The sequence below is a fragment of the Arvicanthis niloticus genome, chromosome 23, assembly GCF_011762505.2.
Source record: "Arvicanthis niloticus isolate mArvNil1 chromosome 23, mArvNil1.pat.X, whole genome shotgun sequence".
NCBI lineage: Eukaryota > Metazoa > Chordata > Mammalia > Rodentia > Muridae > Arvicanthis > Arvicanthis niloticus.
Window position 1 is genome coordinate 10,059,412 of NC_133430.1, and position 20,894 is coordinate 10,080,305.

The 20,894-nt window shown below is 51.1% G+C and overlaps 1 protein-coding gene across 2 annotated transcripts; it reads right to left on the bottom strand.

Annotated features, from left to right (window-relative positions):
* Positions 1-466: 466 nt before the first annotated feature.
* On the bottom strand, positions 467-20,872 carry Slc25a47 (solute carrier family 25 member 47). 2 transcript variants are annotated; one of them, XM_076921194.1, is made up of 8 exons: positions 20,226-20,872; positions 11,189-11,244; positions 6,086-6,198; positions 3,995-4,038; positions 3,616-3,687; positions 2,976-3,158; positions 1,706-2,030; positions 467-1,368 (listed from the first exon to the last, which is right to left on the bottom strand). In XM_076921194.1, the coding sequence occupies exons 2-8, from the start codon at positions 11,194-11,196 to the stop codon at positions 1,088-1,090; spliced, it is 1,026 nt and encodes a 341-aa protein (XP_076777309.1). In that variant the 5' UTR covers positions 11,197-11,244; positions 20,226-20,872; the 3' UTR covers positions 467-1,087. The 2 variants fall into 2 exon arrangements, with proteins under 2 accessions (XP_076777309.1, XP_076777310.1); XM_076921195.1 differs by lacking the exon at positions 11,189-11,244.
* Between the last annotated feature and the right edge of the window lie 22 nt (positions 20,873-20,894).

A 20,894-nucleotide genomic window follows, 5' to 3' on the forward strand; every position in this document is an offset into this window, starting at 1 on the left:
GGGCTCACTGTACTCCAGCCTGACTCTCAGTGGTCCATCACTGGAAGCCATAGGGTGCCTGGAGAGGGGGTCTGGGAGCTCAGAAGCACAGGCTAACCCTACTATGTGCCTGAGGGCAGACCCAATCCTACCCTGCCATCTAAGACACTGGCTCATAAAACCTCCGTAAGGTACCCAGCACCTTCCCATCCTTGGTGTGGAGTTCCAGCCAGGTGTTTGGCCTGGTTGTGACATGGATAAGAACCACACAGAGAGTGAAAGAAGTAAAGCCAGCCCAAGGGCTATGCAGGGTTTCACCGTGACCTTCTACATAGTGAGCTACCCAGGTAAGAACTCTGGTCCATCTTAGCCACAAGGCCAAGGCTCCACACCTCCTCTCCCACCATGAGCAGACAGGCTTCATGAGGGCACTGGATGAGCGCAAGGTAGGAGGGCCAGGGCCCCACAAACCACAGAGCAGCACAGCTGAGCAACCACAGAAACATTTATTAACAACCGATCCTAAACCAGGTTCCAGGGTCTTCATGTGGCCCGCACAGCACCTACAGGCAGTGTGGGTATGTGATGGTGTTGCCCTGCACCAATTCCTCAGGCAATGAGAACGGTAGGCCCTCTGAGCAGCCGAGGACAGGGAACCAGCCTAGCCTGTAGCCAGATGGCTCAGCTTGCTGTCTGGTACCTACCTAGCCTGCCTCTGAGGGGACAGTGTGAATCGGTGGATGCTAAGTGGAACTGTGGTTATAGGTTGGCCTAGCACCCAGAGGGGTTGGCGAGGGTATGTGCTGAAATCGGTACGGATATGACAGTGCAAGCAGGAATGGACAGTTGTTCCGTGAAAAATGACTCCAAGTGACACATGTCCTCATCAAGGAGACCCATACAATCCTGACTTGTGACTCCCAAGCAGATGACAGATCAACTCCCTGACTTTGCGGTCAGCAGCTAGGCTGGCCAAGTTCCGGCGTCCCCTAAGTCATGGCACAGAAGGCCCTCTGCTGTTCCGGTTACAGCCCTGTGGGATCCTGAGCCTTCCCATGGTCCCCTTTGCCTCCAGCTGCTGTGTGACGTGGATGCTGCTGACCGGTGCCTATGTGAGCAGGCTCTGAGTGAGCCTCAACACAGCCTCATATGCCACAAAGACCACCATGTTGACAGGAAAGGCACGGCAGCAGTTGAGGGCCAGTCCCTTGAAGAGCACCCTGGGACCCTCCTCCCGCACGCTGGTCACCACACAGTGCAGGAGGCCCCGGTAGCGTTGCTGGCCCTGGCCATCCGCCTGCAGGCGTGACTTGATCACATCCATGGGGGTAGCCACAGCCCAGGCCAGGACCCCAGCGCAGCCTCCAGCCACCAGCACGCCTAAGACATCTGCAGGGGAGACAGTGAGAGATACCATACTGTAAGCTTCTTAGAGACAGGACCCAGCCCAGGGAAACTCAGAGTCAAGATAAACCCCTCTAGCACAGAGTCATTGTGTGGCGTTGGATAGTCACACACTCCCCTCAGAAAACCCTACTTGAAAACTGAGGCAGGTAGGTAAGTCTGCTTAGCTTGATTTGGTGTCAGTGAACTGCACGCGCAACCTGAGAGGCCACATGTACAAGCAAGCCTGGGTTAAAGATATGCTTCTAGATTCCTCTCCCAGCCCCCATGCCACGGGCCAACCCCACCCACCAACCCCACCCACCCTCTGCCTGTCACTCACCTGGCTGGCTCTGGCCAGCAGGGGTGAGCCACTCGCAGAGCATAGCATAGGAGAGAAAGTAGGTGGCAAAGGAGTGACCTTCACGAAGGAGCAGAGCAGAGCTGCCCTTGTAGAGTCCCCGCAGGCCCTCCTCTCGGGCCACGGTGACTAAACACTGCAGCGGCCCACTGTACTTAGGCCTGGGCTCCAGGCAAGCAGCGGGTGCAGGACACAAAGTGGGAGCCACGGATGTCCAGGAGGCCGACGGCCGCCGCTGCTGTGTCTGAGCTTGGGCCTGTGTCTGCAGGCGGACTTTGGCCACCTCAGTGGGTGACGTCAGGAACACCTAGAACAAGGAGGAAAGAGAGTAGGACATGCCTACAGCCTGCCCACACACTCTAGGACCCAGCCTTCTATTGATTGGCTCTGACCACCAGGGCGGTGCTGAGAGCCCAGACCCTAAGCCGCTGCTAAATGGTCCCAGGGGTTTGATGGTGCAGAGTTCAAAGCCATTCCAGCCCAATTAAGGCCAAAGCCTTCTGCTTCTCTCCTATCTGAGAGCACTGGCTCAACACCTACCGGGTGCTAAGTGAATGTGACAACATTCAAGACTATAAGTGACACAGTAGTTTGTGATGAAGTCACGTTGCTAAAAGCAAGGCCCAGTGCTCACTGTGGGACTCAGATGGATCAGGTCTTTCCACCCCTGGCCTTACTTCTCACCTACCTCTTACAGGTGAGATGGCAGCTCAGAGAGGCTGAAGCCTGGCTGGCTAGGCTTATCGGCCTTTGGTCTCTGCACTGTGTACAGTCAGTACACTTAGCCTCTTGGCCCGTGGGGCTCTAAGAATTGAGGACTTATCCATGCTCCATCCTGGCCTATGAGGGACATCAGCTGCACTTGCCTGCCCATGTTCCCATCTGTGGTGGCTGATGCTCCATCTCCACTAGGGATGAGGGATGCCAAGTGTCCATAGTAACACTGGGTGCTGGTCAGGCATTTGATGGCCGCCCTGACAATGGAGCCTTCCCAGCTGGAAGGTCACCGGCACGTGCGCGCTATCTCTCTGGATCCTCACACCGACAGAGAAGGCTATCACCTCCTCTCCACTAGAGTGTACTGGGAGGGAGGCTAGCCCATCCCAGTCAGGATCCCCAGTTCCTCTCCACAGTCCCCATGCCCTGCAGAGTCTACCTTCCCAGAACCTCAGCCTTGACACCTGCTGGGAGGTATGATTCAGGCTCCCTGGGTGTCTCTGATACCCTTCCACCCTCAACTGCCTCCACTCACCCGGACAAGACCAGAGGCGCATCCTGAGAGTGTGATATCAGCCTTGGTGGGCTTGGCGTCCTTGCTGCCGTACCGGAAGTGGCAAATATGAGCCAGGCAGTGGTGGTAGGTACCAAAAGATACAGACGACACCAGGGACACCGTGCACACGGGCAGTGAGAGGCCCCTGTAGAAGCCCCACACCTGAGGGATGGAGACCACGTAAGGACAGGACCCAGACAAGAGAAAATGCCCTGGCACTGAGACCACCCAGGCCAGTGCCTCCAGACCTGGGAGTCTCAGGACTTGGTGATGTTTGAGGTGGGGTGAGGGGTTGAAGAGACAACTGCCTGGCCATGATGATGGAACCAGCGTGACATTCCACTAACCCCTGCCTGCACCAAGCCCCAAGTTCACTTGTATAGTGTCCTCAAGACCTTCTGGATGGGCTCCTCCCAGGCCTTCAGAAGTGTAGTTCCCCCTGTGTCCTCTACCCTGGAGACAGGGACTTGGGTCTTCACCCAATAAATATCCCAGGTACTCAAGCTTTGGGCCTCAGAGGGATCACTGAACTGGACACAGTCACTGTGCCAACAGGCTGGGGCTGAAGGGGAAGGGCGTAGCTAGCAAGTACCACCATATCATCGGGCTCCAGTCCTACCCGCTCTTGACGATATGTGTCCCGGATGCAGTGCCAGATGCTGGTATACTTGGCGTCAGTCTGGACTCTGACCTGCCGAGAGGAAGAAGACTTCAGGAAGGGCTGGCCCTGGGGTAAAGTGAATAGAAGCCTTGTCTCTGCCCCTTTATGGTGACACATGCTGCTGTAGACTGAGTGGATATAGTGACCCCCCTTCTAGAATAAGGGACAGGATGAGAGAGAGCGACAGTCCCAAGGGCCATAGGGAACAATGAATAGTATTAGAGTAAGGACCGGGGCAGGGGGAGGCTAGGTCCTGTTAGCATTCTAATTGATGACCAGAGCTGGGTACCAGAGACACTGAGCACCATCTAAACCAAAGGCAGGACCTTTGCTGTACCTTCACGGTATCCAGGGGGTAGCCCACAGCAACACCGCAGACTCCTGCAAGGCAATCAGAAGAACCCGTGAAGCAGCAGGAGGTGGCCCTGTCAGCAGTGAGAGCCTATCCATCCCAAGGAACAGAGGAGGCAGTCTCAGATAAGCCCCTCTCCCCCACCCCCAGCTGACCTTTAGCTGACCCTGCCTGGGCTCCTGCTCTCTGTATCCTTTGTTTGGCAGGTGAGAAACTGAGGCTCAGGATGCACCTACCAAGCTTACTAGACACTCCCTACCCTGGCCCAACAGTGCCTATGCCCATTGCTCATGCCAAGGACATTCCTCAGCCTCCCCTCTGACATCACATTTTAGGAGAACACCTGGCTCCGCTCTGGCTGACCCTGTCTCTGAGCCAGGTAAACTTTGCCCTCAAGCCTCAGCCTGTGCAGGGTTTGTGTGGAAGCCAGGCAGACACCCACACATCCCAGGGCTTGGGGGAAAGGCCTGAAGAAAGAAAAGCCAAGGGAGCAGCCCAGACCCCTGCCCAGGTCATTGCCTGGAACGGAAGGTAAGTGTGAGACAGCGTTGCACCGCTGCTGTGGTCTGCACAAACTCCCCCAGAGGCCCACGTGGGGGAGGTGGCAGAGCCTGCAGGAGGTCCTTAAGCCACTGGGGGTCATGTCTCAGAGGGATGAAATTGCAACTTGTTGCCTTTTGGCTTTTTGTACAACATTAACCTCTAAGCACCCACGCAGACCAGGCAGTAGGCCACCTGGTGGTCAGAGCCTCAGGAACTTCCCACTGAGTAACCATTCCTCAGCATGAGGGGGTTGGTTAACCTGGACAGTGGACACAGCTGCTGACTCGTCTTGCAGAGAGGCTGGTAGTGCCCACCCTGGCCTTGGACCAGGAGATCTATAATGCCCTTCTTGCCCCTGGGACTCCTAGCACCATGGCCTCCACTTCTGCAGCCAGCACAACCTTGAGGAAGCTCAGGGGCCAATGAATTGCTTTGTGCTTTCTATCCCTGAGCAAGGATACTAAGGGTGCCCAGGATGAGAAGACCCATGGGTGAGTAGAAGAGTGAATTCCTAAGGGGAGGGTATAAAGCAACTGCCTGACAGGAGGCTTAGATAGAACAGCCTTCTACATCTCTCAAACACTTTACCAACTCCTACCCATCCCTCAAAGCCCTCCTCTCTTAGGCCTCCTTACTGTGCCTCTGTCTTTCTAGAAACATGTTGATCAGGATCTTGTTGTCACATGGCCTTGTTGCTATGCCCCACATTCCATGGCCACCTCTAGATCTAAAGTTCTTAACAAGGAAAGCCTCAGGTTTGAATCCCTAGGACCAGGGACCCAAGCCCAGCACAGAGCAAGGATGCCCTGACTAGGACCTTTCCTGCGGCTACAGGGAGGATGTGACTTCCTGCGATGCTAACGCTCAGGGCTCAGGGGAGCAGCCAGCCTCAGGATGGTGTAGGTCAAGCCCAGGGCAGCCCAGGCAGGGCCAGGAGCCAGCCCTCCCTGAAGCTGGAACTGTCTGTCTTTCCTTCCTAGCCCCCAGGCTGTTCCCAGAAGTGAGAGAGAGCCACCCACAGCTATTTCACAATAGCTGCAAGAGCCAAGGGTGCCTCGCTCAAAATAGTTACACAGCCTGAGAATCAATGGTGCATGGAGTCCAGCAGGCAGCCACCTCTCTCCTCTGTCATCTACCCCTGGAGGGAGACAGTTTCAGCCACAGGGGGTTAGATGTTAGCTGTAGGCCTCAGTGGGCCAGAGAACCATCCAGTTGAGCCTGCTCTGTACACCCAGCTCACAGTCCCTGCAAACAGAACTCCTGGGTACAGAGTTCTTCCCTGGAACCTTCTGTCTCTACCCACGACTCACTCACCCACACCCAGGACCCCAACCATCTCACTTCACAAGGCCAAGATCCTGCTCCCAAGCTGGGTATCTCTAGACTGGCTCAGAATCCAGCCTGATCGTCAAGACCATGCCAGGGGTCTGCTCAAACCCTGACTACCTAGGGCTCCCTCCCACTTACCACACATACACACAAAAGCACCGCCCCCAACTCTCCCCAACCCCTGCGCCCCTCCATGTCTTGTACCTCCAATGGCCCCAGCAACAAAATCCATGGACAGGGTGAAAAATTGAGAAGAGCTCTGGTCTTGCTGTCTGCCACACTGGCCAGCTCCTACAAATCCTGCAGCTCTTAAATACCTGTGAGCAGAGGCGGAGATAGGGCTGTTTAACAGGCTATTCTGATGCCCACACTCACATGCCCCACAAGGTCCGTGGTGCCAATGACCCGAGCATCAGGAAAGCATGTGAGAGGTCATGGGAGGTGGCCAACTCCCAGGCCTATGTCTACCTCTATTCAGACTATGCCAGGCTTCTGACTGCTTATGGGGACAGCATACACAGTGGCTACTCAGAAATTACCCCACTCTACTGTTCACCTCCAGTCCTAAAAGGGAGGGGGAAGCAAAGGCCTGTTCTAACCATAGAACCATCAAGACCCCAAAGGGGACTTGCCTGAGGCAGCCACTATCTTAGAGTCAATCTATTTGATGGCCACCAGCCCATGCAGGACGTGCAATGTTGTCTCTATGGCTACCGCTGCTAGTTCAGTTCCGGGCCTCAGAGACACAGGCTGCGGCCCTACAGGAGGCCTTAGGGCCAGAGAGCTGCCAAATGAAGGGAAGAGGCATGTTGACAGAGAACACTCAGCAGTTCTGTCTGAATGGCCCTCAGGGTAGGGCATCGGAGGCCACGTGTCCACCTGTTTTTCTGTTCTCAGTAGGCTGGCCTTGAACAGGCTAGTTTCAAAAACTAGGGATGACCCCTCACCCTGACACTTTGTCTACTTTTAGACAAGTTGTCAGTGGCTGCCACAACACAGGGCAGAGGGCAGAAGGGGCCAGGAAGTAGCCTGTCCAAGGCCAACCTTGATGTCCATCCTGGCCTGTAAAGGGGCATGGCTCAGCATCTGGTTAGAAGTTGACACTATCATTTAGCTTTGAGACAAGGTTTTTGGGCTCCCTATGCCTCTGCTTCTGCACCCACAAAATCTGTGTGCACACAGAGCAAGCTCCAGCTGGATCCCTGCAGAACTGCCAGCCAAATTCATTAACAGAAGATCGAGAGGGAGATGAAGAGTCTGCTCTAGAGAGGCAGCTGAGCCAGATGTTACACTCAAGAAGCTAGAACCTCAGAAAATGAGGGAACCTAAAACATACTGTCCACTTGAGAGGACCAGGCCTCTTCAGTCCCACATTGCCAGTGGTTAGGGCATCCACCCTGACACTGGGGCCCAAGACCCCAGTTACCATGGACACCCTTTCTCTCTCTGCCGGTCTTGATGTCTATCCTCAGCTATCACAGTCAGGGCTAGCTGGCACTGTCCACCTACACTTCCCTAACTGTGTCATCGTTCCTGGACAGCAGCCCACCTGTCCAGGCTCCTGATGCATGCAACCAACACATGCCAGGTGCCAAAGCGTGGGACACGTCAGTAAACACAACAACCTAGTCCCTGCCCTCGAGGCCTGATGTGTTGGAAGTGAGACAGAGAACCCTTGACAACCAGGAAGAGCCCAAGGGTGACTGGGAGGACTGCTGTGGTCAGCAGCTGCTCCCAGTTAGCCATGGCCACTGTTAGGAAGCAGAACAGCTGTGACAACCCACAGGAGACTATCAGGAGAGCGGGCCTAGTAGCATCCTTCATGATGCAGGAGGTGCACACAATGTCAGAAACAATGGACAGTCACACGTTGCCTCAATTTACAAGTCAGATTTATCAGCAGTGATTTGCTAAGTAATCCTGATTTTGCCTGCTGCTGTGGCCATCTGCAATCACAAATTCTTTTATTCCATTCTTGGCTCTCTCTCTCTCTCTCTCTCTCTCTCTCTCTCTCTCTCTCTCTCTTTCTCTGTCTCTCACACACACACACATACACACACACACACACACACACACACACACACACACACCACACACTTTAAAAATAGGCTGAAAGCTGGAAAGATGGCTCAGTGGTTAAGAGCACTGACTGCTCCTCCAGAGGTCCTGAGTTCAATTCCTAGCAACCACATGGTGGCTCCCAACCATCTGTAATGGAATCCAATGCCCTCTTCTGGTGTGACTGAAGACAGCTACCATGTACTCATAAAGGGGGGCGTTATTAAAAGGGAGGCGTCTGAGAAAAGATGATTAAGAGGCATCAGAATTCAGTCCAGCTTTCCTGAAATCAGGAGAGAGCTTGTAAGGACATAGGTGAAAATCTGTAAAGACTGGATAAGTCTTAGGAGATGCAGGTACAGACACAGTAGGTACAGGTCACTGGAAGACTCAGTTTGAAATGGGCTGTGTCACTGGCAGAGGATGCAGCACTCAAACTGAAGCAGGGGACAGAGGTTGAGTCCTCACTCTGGCAAAATTCCTGTGGAAAAGGCTGGGCCAAGTGACAGGCCACTCAGTGCGCCTGCCCCAGTCTAGACTTGGGTGCCTCTTTAAGAGATCCAGGTGAAGGTTTCCATCATGTATAGTTGATACGTTCATGAGTCTGGTGTTCCTGGAGTGAGTTGGTATATCCACAAACACCATTCATAAACAGCACAAATAAATTACCAGTTTGTGCTTCCTGGTGTGTTAGCAGGTAGTGTTTACCTGTGTAAAAATGAGGTGGAATCATTCTTTCTCAGAACTTACACTCAAAAGAGTGTGGTAATTTGAATGAGAATGGACCCCATGGCTCATGTATTTGAATGCTTAATCACCAGGTAGTGTTGTGTTTGAAATGATTAAAAGGATCAGGAGGTGTGGCCTTGTTTGTAGACTTTGAGGTTTCAAAAGCCCATGCAAAGCCCAGAGAGTGCCCCCTCTTTCTGTCTCTCTCTGTCTCTGTGTCTCTCTGTCTTTCTGTCTCTATATATGTCTCTTTTTGTTTCTCTGTGTGTCTTTCCTCTCTTTCTGTCTGTCTCTCTTTCTCTTCTGTCTCTGTCTTTCTGTCTCTGTCTCTTCTGTCTCTCAGTCTCTATCTGTCTTTCTGTCTCTCTGTGTGTGTCTCTCTGTGTCTCTCTGTCTTTTCTGTCTCTCTCTGTCTCTTTGTGTGTGTGTCTCTGTCTCTATCTCTGTCTGTCTCTCTCTTCTGTCTCTCAGTCTATGAGTATCTCTCTCTGTTTCTCTCCCCCCCACACACACACAAACCTATGGATCCTGATGTAGCTCTCAGTTACTCTTCCAGCACCATGTCTGTCTGTGTGCCACCACACTCTCCACCATAATGGACTAGACCTCTGAAGCTATAAGCAAACCCCAAATTAAATGCTTTAAAAAAAAATAAGAGCTGCCTTAGTCATTGTGTCTCTTCACAGCAATAGAACAGTAGCTAAGACATAAAGTAACTCCAGTCTAGGCTCTAACTAAGCAGTCTGCAATCTGTTACTCCATGTAACAGAATTGCTTCAAGAGACAAATAGCTAGGCTAACAAGAAGCCTCAATGAATAAAGGCACCTCCCTGCTAATAAGCCTAACAACCTGAATCTGATCTCAGGGACCCACATACTGGAGGAAGGAGAGAGCTACTCCTCAAGTTGTTCTCCAACTTCAATGCATGTCTGCATGTACACACCCTTAGCACACACCTTTAATCCCAAACAATGAAGGTAAAGTTAGTTTGTAGAAGGAAGCAGCCATGTTTGAAAGTGACATCTAATTGAGGGGCAGACAAAGTGATGAATCAGAGAAAGATTTGATAGAATGAGTCAAAGATAGGATATGCCCAACTCTCACAAGAACAGAAAGGATAGAGAGGCTACTTAATGGAAAGGTGTGTGTGGCAGTTTTGCCAGGATAACTTTACAGAGACAGGCTGCAGGTAAAGACAGAACAAGCCTGAGGATGAGAAGGAGTCAGAAGATTAGAACAAATTGCCAGAGTTAGTTTGAGGCCAAACAGAGCAATTCAGTGAGAAGGCCAGAGAAGCCAGATTGAATCAGTCAACTTGGAGAGGACTTTTAAACCAGAACACCTGAGTTGAACCAGTCAGAGTTCAGAAAGAACTGGAAAGGAAGAGCTTATTCAGCAGTAAGCCTCTCTGAGACAACAATCACATCTGGTGAATAACAATTACTTTTACAAAACAGAGTGAGACTTCCCAGCAGCATAAATGCCTTTTGAGCAGGGCGGTGGTGGCACACGCCTTTAATCCCAGCACTTGGAAAGCAGAGGCAGGCAGATTTCTGAGTTCGAGGCCAGCCTGGTCTATAGAGTGAGTTCTAGGACAGCCAGGGCTACACAGAGAAACCTTGTCTCGAAAAACCAAAAAAAAAAAAAAAAAAAAAAAAAAAAAAAAAAAAAAAAAAAAAAAAAATGCCTTTTGAGTTTCTTGTGAACAATCCCAATAAACGTATAGGTTCATCAATCTGGATTTGAGTGGAATTCTTTCTTTGGTCTTCTGGTTGGAGTCTGGGAATCATTGCATAAACCACTCAAACACCAGCCTAAGTCAAATAGGGATTGTTTATTGAATGCCACATCCCAAAACAGATTGATCAGGGCCACAGGTCAGACTCAGAGGCTGACTGTAATGTTGAGTCAAGATCCTATAGGGCTTTTTAAGCCTGAGATCCACAAACATCTGTGCCAAGTGATTCCACCAATCAGGGTTTAGGGATGGGGGATTTCCTTAGAAACATGTCTTTGTTCTACACTTATCCTGCTTCCACTGGTTGGGGTATTCACTGTGACAGGTGACTTGTCTAAGAGTCATGTCTTAACTTGTCAATCAGGATGTCAGTTACCTATGTGCATGTCTCCTTCCGCCAAGTCAAATGTCAGTTCCCAGGGAGGTCTTGCGAACTTAAACTTTACTCAACCCCTACTCGATATGGAAGTCTTATTCCAAATAGTTTCTTATATTGGTGCAGGTGTCGCTCTTAGGTTGGGATCCATCCTGGGGGCAGCATACAAAACAGTTTTACTGACTTCTATCATGATTGGTTTCCAAGGGCACAAGACATAACAGAATATGTAATCAACTAGGGCATGAGAAAGTTTCCTAGTAACAGCAGAAACAACATATGAGAAAGTTTCCTTATAATGGCAGGCTAGCCAGGTAAGAGTTACCTAGGCCCTAACATTTCATGTAGGCCTTAACATTTTACCTAGACCTTATCATTCCATGTAGGTCTTAATATCTTACCTACCTGAGCATGCTGATGCTGTCTATATCAGGAATAGAGAAGCTTTTCTTTATATTGCCCTAGGGAGAATCACATGACACCCAGATTAGCAGGGAGAGAGAACAGAAGGAGTATGAATTGGAAAGGCGACCCTGGGACAGTCATGTTTCCTGAGTCACCAGAGCCTAATTTCTCCAGCACTTTGTCTTCTGAATAAATACACCCAGACTCACCAAAAACCACAACTATGCCCCAGACTGTATAGCTGGTGCCTGTACTGACTGTTCATTGGCTGCAAACTTCTCATAGACATGGATGGCCTGTGCTGGCCTTCCTCCACACTCAGAGCATACAGTTCAGAGTGGGCTGCTGCTGGGTGGTTAAACGGAAAATGGGAACAGGTCAGTGAGCGGATGGATGGGTTGGATGAATAGAGAGGTGGGGAGGAGAGGAAGGAAGGGATAAAAAGAGAGAAGGATGGATGGATGAATGGATGGATGGGAGATGGGTGAACAGAAACACAAAGAAGAAGGTTGGATAGAGAGTGGAATGGATAGAAGAATGAATGGATGAATGAGTAGAAAATAGATGGAAGATAGACAGATGGCTGAACAGATAACCAAGGGAAAGATGGATGGTGTGATGGTTTGTATATGCTTGGGCCAGGGAGTGGCACTATTAGAAGGTGTGGCTTTGTTGGAGTAGGTGTGTCACTGTGGGTGAGAGCTTTAAGACCCTCATCCTAGCTGACTGGAAGCCAGTTTTCCACTAGCAGCCTTCAGATGATGTCGAACTCTCAGCTCCTCCTGTACCATGCCTGACTAGATGCTGCCATGTTTCTACCTTAATGACAATGGACTGAACCTCTGAACCTGTAAGCCAGCCCCAATTAAATGTTGTCCTTATGAGAGTTGCCTTGGTCATGGTGTCTGCTCACAGCAGTAAAACCCTAAGACTGATGGGTAGAAATGGACAGATGGAGCAACAAAAAGGGTAGAGTCAGAGATGAAGAAATGGAAGAACAGATAAGCCAGGGGAAGGTGGGTGGGTAGGAACAGAATGATCGATGAGTAAGAGATGGACAGAGGCAAAGATGGAGCATGGACAGATGGACAGATAGATACCTGAGGGACAAAGCCTGGGATGATGGGAGGAAGGTGTGGGAGAGAGTGGCTAAAGGATGCCTGAGGCCATGGAAGGTAAAGTTTGTTGTAGTCTATGATGAAAGCAGCTGAGGAACAGAGAGGGCGGAGCTGCCTGTGCCTGCCCTGCCTCTTCCTGTATGATAGTGAATGCAGTCATGAAGGGGCCTGTGAAATATTGAGGCCATCCATCTCCTGCTCTTTGCTCGAGCTGATAGAGAATGTGGCAAGCAAGGAAGAGACCTCTGCCAGGGAGTCCTGTCTGTGTGCACTGGGAAGGTGTGGTACCCTGGGCCTAGGTTTGTTGTGGAAAGCTGTGACCTCAGGTCAGAGACACAACCTCCCTGAGTCTTGACTCTCTCTCTTTAAAAAAAAAAAAAAAAAAAAAAAAAGACTTATTTATTTTGTGTATATGAGTACACTGTTGCCGTCTTCAGACACACCAGAAGAGGGCACTGGATTTTATTACAGATGGTCATGAGCCATCATGTGGTTGCTGGGAATTGAACTCAGGACCTCTGGAAGAGCAGTCAGTGCTCTTAACCACTGAGCCATCTCTGCAACCCAGAGTCTTGACTCTCTCAGTAGGTAGTGAATCTCAAGTCTGCAAGAACAACAGAAAAAGCCCAAGAGGTGTCTGATGGGGCCACATCCTGCCATGGGCTAGGTAGCTATTACTTGCTGGTATCCAGGCCACCTTTAGGTCTCCTTCACCTAGATATCACAGCCCATGTCTGAGGCTACCATGGAGGGCTCTGGGGAGAACACAGCTTTCTGAGTCACCACAGAGGGTCTGGACACATTCTATTAACCTTGCTTAACACGAGTTTACACAACCTGGGAGGCCATACCACCCAGGCCTCAGGACCTACGACATAAAGGGACTTTGCAAACTCTTTCGTGCTGGACATAGTGACACATGACCATAACCCCAACATTTGGGAGTTGGAGGCAGAAGGATCAGAAATTCATTGCTACATGGCCAACATGAGGCCAGACTGCGTTGACAGGTTATCCCCAAAGCAAAATTCCGCCTCAGCTTGAGTGTTGGAAGTACAGGCACAAACTACCATACCCAGCACAATGAGTTTTAAGTGTTTCTTTAAAACAATCTTTTACAATTTATGTGTATGTGTGTGATTGTTCTTATGTGCACCATGAACATGCAAGTACCTGCAGAGGTCAGAAGAGAGCATGAGGTCACCTGAACCTGGAATTACCAATGCTTGTGAGCCACCCAACACAGGCGCTGGGAACCAAACCTGGGTCCTCAGCAAGAGCAGGACATGTTTGTAATCGCCGAGCAATCTCTCCAGCCCCCAACATTTCTAATCCTGGGTTTCAACTTCCTTCCTTCCTCTTCCTGGCCACATCTTCACCTGGGTGCCTAGGGATCTGCTTTCTTGTACATGATCATAGCACCCAGAGGAATGACCTGCAGCCAGTGGCTATAAGCCAGTGTGATGGTTTGTATATGCTTGGCCCAGGAAGTGGCACTATTTGGAGGTATGGCCTTCTTGGAGTAGGTGTGTCATTGTGGGCATGGGCTTTGAGACCCCATATGGGGAGCCGACAGAAGGCGGCTATCATCCTTGCAGCCATCTTGAGCCATATACCCTGATAAGAGATTTGATTACAATAGGCTACAACAGCTGAGCACACTCTGATAACATCTTGCTTTAGATACCCAGGATCTTCCCTTGGGTGTGTGAGACTTAAAGCTGTGATTTAGAGCCAAGACTTAAGGGCATGACTTAGAAGTGAGACATATAAAAGGCAAGAGGCAGACAGAAGAGTTCAGTACAACTTGGAACTAGGAATTAGGTTAGAGAGTACAACTTGGAGAACAACTTGGAAAGGGCACTTGGAAGGGAGCTTGGAAAGAACTTGGAACTTGGAGGTACCAGGGACTAGGAACTAGGGACTAGGAACTCAAGACTTGGGACTTGGACTAGGAAGAGAGACTGAAGAATAAACTAGATTGAATCACACTCTGTCTGGTCTCCATTCTTCGAGTCAGTCCTCACTCTCTCTCTTGCTGAACCCCCGACCTGAAGACCGGAGCTGCTTCGGGCAGTGGGGGCCAACAACTTAGCCCCCAAGGCTTTTGGCAATGCGGGTTCAAACATTGACAGAACGGACAGAGACATTTTGGCCCCCAAACGTGGGGTAGTGCAGTTCTCAACATTTCTGGCCCTCTAGCATGGGGCGGCTTCGGGCCGCAACAACCCCACTCCCAGCTGCCTGCAAGCCAGTCTTCCACTAGCAGCCTTCAGATGAAGATGTAGAACTCTCAGCTCCTCCTGCACCATGCCTGTCTGGGTGCTGCCATGTTCCTGCCTTGATGACAATGGACTGAACCTCTGAACCTGTAAGCCAGGCCCAATTGAATATTGTCCTTATGAGAGTTGCCTTGGTCATGGTGTCTGTTCACAGCAGTAAAACCCCAAGGCAGCCAGACAACTTTCAATAGATCGTCCCTTCTCTGCTCCATGGCCTAGATAGACAAATCCTTTAGCCCGCCCCAGGGCTCACTTTCCTTACGTGTTTCCTTAAACCATTCAATATAGGCAGGAAGAAGACAATCTCTAGCTCCTCACCGTCCAGTGCTGGGGATGGAACCTAGTACCTCATGCATGCAGAGTAAGTGCTAAACCACTGAACTATATCCCCAGTTCTTAGGCTCCACCTTTTAAGGACAGAGTGTCAAAGATTTTGAAGACATGCTTTTTTAAAAAAAAAAAATGTATACCGTGCACATGTGTGTATGCACCCCCTCCACACCCTTGCAAAACACAAAAGCCAGAGAAGGTATTGAGTTTCCTGAAGCTGGAATTGCAGGGAGTTGTGAACCACCCAATAATGTGCTGGGAACCGAACGCAGGTCCTCTAGAGGAGTGGCAAGAGTTCTTAACCATTGAATCATCTCTCCGGCCCTGTGGAGGCACACTTCCAAACCATGAAGAGCCAAGAACCATGACTGCAAACTGCACAGGCTATCCTCAGATGAGCTACCCTGGAGGCCAATGAGGAGCTAGCTGGGCCGTCTGAAAGGGGCCTTCTTGGCAGGCAGCAAGCAAGAGTATGTTTCAGAGTCGGCTCCAGGGAGCCAGGGGAGTGAGCAGGTCACTGTGGTTTGGGTCACATTTCATACATGCAGGAATAGCCTGGCCAGGAACAGAAACATGGCTAGTGGGGTAGCAGGAGCTTGGGAGAGTAGACCTTGGGGCAGTAGAGTTTTTACTGTGTAGCACCTGCTAGCTGCCAGACAGACATCCTGGCTGTGGTCAGAAAGACCTTTATTGTGGCTACACTTAGAGGTGAACCACACCCTTTGTGCTTCCCACCCTCCATGGCATAAAAGCCTGGTGGAGCAGACACAGAACCCCACACAGGGGAGAGAGAAGCTGACCTCCCTGCCCAGGGCTACCTCTAAGGCTGGGAGGGAAGCAGCAGAAGCTGTGGACACTGCCTAGGACCCAACAAAAGTTCACAGAACTCCTAGTTCCAAGACACTAAACACTTTTCTTTCTTTTTTTTTTTTTTTTTTTTTTTTTTTTTTTTTTTTTTTTTTTTGGTTTTTCGAGACAGGGTTTCTCTGTGTAGCCCTGGCTGTCCTGGAACTCACTCTGTAGACCAGGCTGGCCTCGAACTCAGAAATCCACCTGCCTCTGCTTCCCAAGTGCTGGGATTAAAGGCGTGCGCCACCACCGCCTGGCATAAACACCTTTCTTTAACTTCCCCCTCAGTCTCTGGAGCTGGCCAGGGCTCCCTTTGACCACATATGATACTTAAGGAGTGAAGTGCCTGCTGTGATAGTGACCAGTCTGAGTTCAGGACATAGCATCCTCCTTGCCAACTGCCCCTCCCACCTCTCTTGCCTCTTATAGTGCCAACTCAACTAGTTTGACTGCACACGGTCTTCCTCGGGCCACTGCCCTCCAGGGCCTGTTGATGCTGACTGTGGGCTGGGAACAGCCTGCCCCTGGCATTACCAGACTGCCACTGTGCCAGTGTGAGCTTGGGGGTGGGGGAAGGAATGCAGAGTAGGACATATGGCCAGACACCTTCGAGGGACACCTATGACTTTCCAGTTCTGGGGAGAGTCTGAAACAGGGTCCCAGCAGCCTATTGGTATACTTGTATGTATGTATGTATGTATGTATGTATGTATGTATGTATAGCTATTTATACCAAGTACCATCTTGAGTTTCTGGTATCCGCTGATGCCTGAAGGCCAAGTCAGTTCTAAAGCAGGCCAAGGCAGCCTCTGATGAACCAAGACCTGCCCCCCAGGAGAACCATTGGAAATGCAGGACTCCCACACACCCACACCCACGGCTGTAGCACAATTATTAAATTAATCATCCTCTACTTCCTGGAACCAGAGCATCATGGGTAGCAGGACATCAGCAGAGTTGGATATTGTCTGCTCCCTGGATCCCAATCCGGCTCAAAGCACATATGACCTGAAACAAAGGTGACAGGCAAGACTGCCAAGCCAAAGCACCCTAGAACTCTGAGACATCGTCCCCAAAGCTCTTAAGGAATGTCGAGGAGGCTGGCTTCAGTCCCCGAGCTGCCTCTCCTGCTTGGGGACTGGGAATCGGATTTTGGCTGTACAGGAACTCTATGCTTCACTTCCCTCTTGGAAGCCTCATGTGGGTACTCACATGAAGGCACACCAGCCAGCCAAACCGGTCTGAGCCTCCTCTGAGCTTGCCTGCCAGGCTGAGAGAGCTGCTCCTGGTTCTCTGTTCTTTCCTAGCCCAGCAAAACTAGGCCTCCAGCACTTCCCTGGCTCCTCAGGGTAGCTTACTGTCTGAGAAGAGCTCTCTTACTATGTAGCACAAGGCAGCCTTGAACTTGTGGATGAACCTCCTGCTCCAGCCTTCTGATGGAAGGTTCTGCTGGAGATCCAAGCTCAGACCTCTCGTGTCTATACCAAGTAAACCATATCCTCAGCCTCTTATTGAAATCTTTGTACTTTATATACATTTTACTTTGTGTGTTGGGGGCCGGAGGGGGGGGGGGGGACAGCCACGCCACACCACAAGTGTGCAAATCAGAGGACAAGAGGTGGCAGTTGGTGCTCTCTTTTTATCACATGGGTGCCAAGAACTAGACTCAGGTGTCAGGTCTCTTTACCACTACTCCATCTATCTGGCCCTCTGTACAGGATTTTGTTGTTGCTAAGTGTTTTTCTCACTAGGTAACTCTGACAGCTATTCTTTTATTATTATTATTTATTTTTATTATTATTTTTAATTTATTATTTTTTTTTCTTCGAGACAGGGTTTCTCTGTGTAGCCCTGGCTGTCCTGGAACTCACTCTGTAGACCAGGCTGGCCTCGAACTCAGAAATCTGCCTGCCTCTGCCTCCCAAGTGCTGGGATTAAAGGCGTGCGCCACCACCACCCGGCCTGAAGGCTATTCATGATTGTCAACTTGACCACATCTGGAATTAACTAAAATCCTAAAATGGAAGGGCACACATGTGAGGGATTTTTAGATTCCCTATAAATTCTGTTCCTCTAGAGCAGTGGTTCTCAAACCTTTCTGATGCTGTGACCCTTTAATACAGTGTTGTGGTGACCCCTAACCAGAAGATTAGTTTGTTGCAACTTCATACTGTAACTTTGCTGTTACAAATCATAATGCAAATATTTTTTGAAGCTAGAGGTTGATAAAGAACTCACAACCCACAGGTTAGGAACTGCTGCTCGAGAGAACGCTGACTGATACAGTAGGCTCGACTAGCTTAGAACTCACTCTTTAGACCAGGCTGAAGTCATAAGAGATCTGCTTATTTCTGCCTCCTGAGTGCTGGGATTAAAGACGTGAGCTACCACCTCCAGCCTCACAGGATTAAAAAAAGTTGGTGTGTGTGTGTGTGTGTTTCCAGTGAGGTCCTTTTCGTGAGAACCAGGTAGAGTTCAAGGTTCTAGAGCTCTGCAGGGTTAGGGAAAAGACGGCCCTGAAGATGACAGTCTTCACACAGGCACAGGCAGGGATGAGGTTGGTGTGTAAATGAGAGCTCACAGGAGAGGGAGGGAAGATGAGTGGATGCAGTTATGTTGTTAGTCTCTCCCGTGTCCTTGGCACTGAGCAGGTGAGGTAGGGGCTGACTGACAGGGAGGTCAAAGGGCATGGCGCTCCTTTTTGCCTACTGTTGGTTCTGTTTCTACACTGAACTGTAGAATCTCAGGAAAGGCATTTGCAAACGCGTCACTGTGGACAGTGACAGCCCCCTCCCACACAGCTCCTCTCCCACTGCTCACCCTTTGGCTAGGATCCTCAGAGCTAAAACAGACCTCAGTACCCGTGGGGCAGAGTTTGAAAAGGTAGTATAATTTTACCTGCTATAACTTTACCTTTGTAAACCATAAAACGATAAAGCAATGCAGCCCCGGGATCTGGGTTTTCCTCTTTCTGGACTCTTCCCAGCTAACAACCAAGGTCAAGCATTTGGACCCGCCTTGTCTTCTGCCTCAGATCATCAATGGCCTGTGCAAAGGGCCCCTAGAGAGCAGGATGCTGGGCTCAAGTGATTCCTTCCTATGTAAGTGCCTGCCCCACCCGCCACCCCAACAACACAGACTAGCAGGCTCAGGGGCCACACTTAGCCACACAGGACAGATCCTGACCCACCCATGGCGGCATGCAACCTCAGCTTAGCCTTCCATCCTCTTACATTTTATCCCCAAACCTAATTAAGTCCAGACACAATACCAGCCCTCCACAACTGGCCCACCCATGTTCTGCCTACAAGGTACCTAGAGGGCTGCCAACAGGATCCCACTGGATCCCTACGAAGGCTGTCCCGGGGCCCTCCCTCCAATGGTTCTGAAGCTCAACTATGGAGTAGCCCATGTGTGTACATGAGGCTCCTGAACCCTACCCCAGCACTCCTAGGGGTCAGAGCCCTACACAACTACTGCCAGGAATGGCATCCGTGCGAAGGCAGACTCCTGTCCTCCTCTCTCTGGCTGGTTGATGCATGTCCTCTTAAAAACAAAACAAGAGCTGAGGAGCTGACGCTACGCTCAGCAAGCTGTGCTCTTGCCTGCCCAGCATGCACGAGACCCCGAGTTCCACCTCCAGAGAAAGAAAAAAGGAACCAGGTGTTATCGTATGTACCTGTAGCCTCTGCATTCAGGAGACTGAGCCATGAAGATGGCAAGTTCTAGACCAACCTGGGCTACATACCAAGATCTTGTCTCAAAGCCACAGGCAGAAAGAGCTTCCTGTCTCACTGGTTGCCCTCCCGTTTCTTAGAACCAGAAAGAGGGGTGGTGTGTGTGTGTGTGGGGGGGGGGGTGGTGAAGACAGGAGCTTTACCACTTAGCCCCCAGGGCATTCTTATGGCTAAGTCCCTGGATGAGGATTTAATGGCACAGGCCTCAGGATGGATCCTACAATCACCCCAGTTCCAGTGTGTACCTCCTTCTCCCTCTTACCACCTGCCTTCCGAAGGCAGCCAGACGACTCAAAGCCAGTGAAGATCAAACCCAGGTCTCCAGACCCCTAGTTCAGGGCCCAGTAGCCACCACAAGCACTGGACTAGGGGTCAGCAGGCCTGGACTTGGGTGTCGGCTTCACGAAGGGTCCATTCAATTCTAAGGATAAACACCATACCGCCTCTCAAAAACACTGGGGTCCCTGGCCTCAGATCTGCCCCTCCACCAGATCTGCCACCCCACAACCCCGAGCCCAGTTCAGAGAGGGTAGGGGCAAGAGCAGTGTGAGGATAACCACAGGAAGCTGTTACTCCACTCTCAGTTTAAGAGAAAGTCAAACGACCAGCAAAGGCCCCAGGAGTGATGGTTGTATCCATCACTTGGACCTGTTTCAAGACTCCTTGCTGTTGTAGAAATTAGGGGAAAGGGGGGAGGGGGGATGGGGCGTCGGGTTCTTACCCTACTTCAACTTTAGTGCTCTTCAAGCCTGGAGTACCTGCACGCTCCTTGTCCTGCACCTAGCTCACCCTGTCCCAAGGCCCAGAGCTGTAGCCGGATGCCCGTGCCCCTGATCTGGTCTGCTGCCGGCTCCCAGCCCTGTCCTGGAACCTCCCTTTCTCCATAACCATCAGCGGCTCCCACGAACACATCGGGCTTGGCAGCACCCTTCCATCCACAGGCCCCATCCATAGTCCCCTTCTGTTTGAAAACGCTTCTGCGTCGTTCAAACTCAAGCCTCTGCCTCTCTCTGCTTGGTTGCGTTCGCCTAAGGAGATGCAGGGCCTTGGAGGCCCCTCCAAGTGGGCGGCCGTTCTCGAACTTTCACAGCTAGCCGAGTCCAAGACCGTAGTAGGCCTTGGGAAAGTCACGGCGTTCCACGTGTGCACTCGCCACTGTGTCCTCCTGGCACAGGCAAGGACGATGAGGTAGAGCAGGAGAGTCGCATCCAAACGCCGTGAGGGACCCCAGGGTCGCAGCAGATGGAGCGCCGCCCTCCGGCCCGTGCAGTTGGAAGGTTCCGGGCTCCAGAGTGCAGTGTGCCCACCGCACTGCCCCTTTCCTGCGCCGCGCGGGCGGGCCCGAGAAGCACAGTCTTTGTCTACTGAGCCCCGAGGCGCCCCCGCCCGC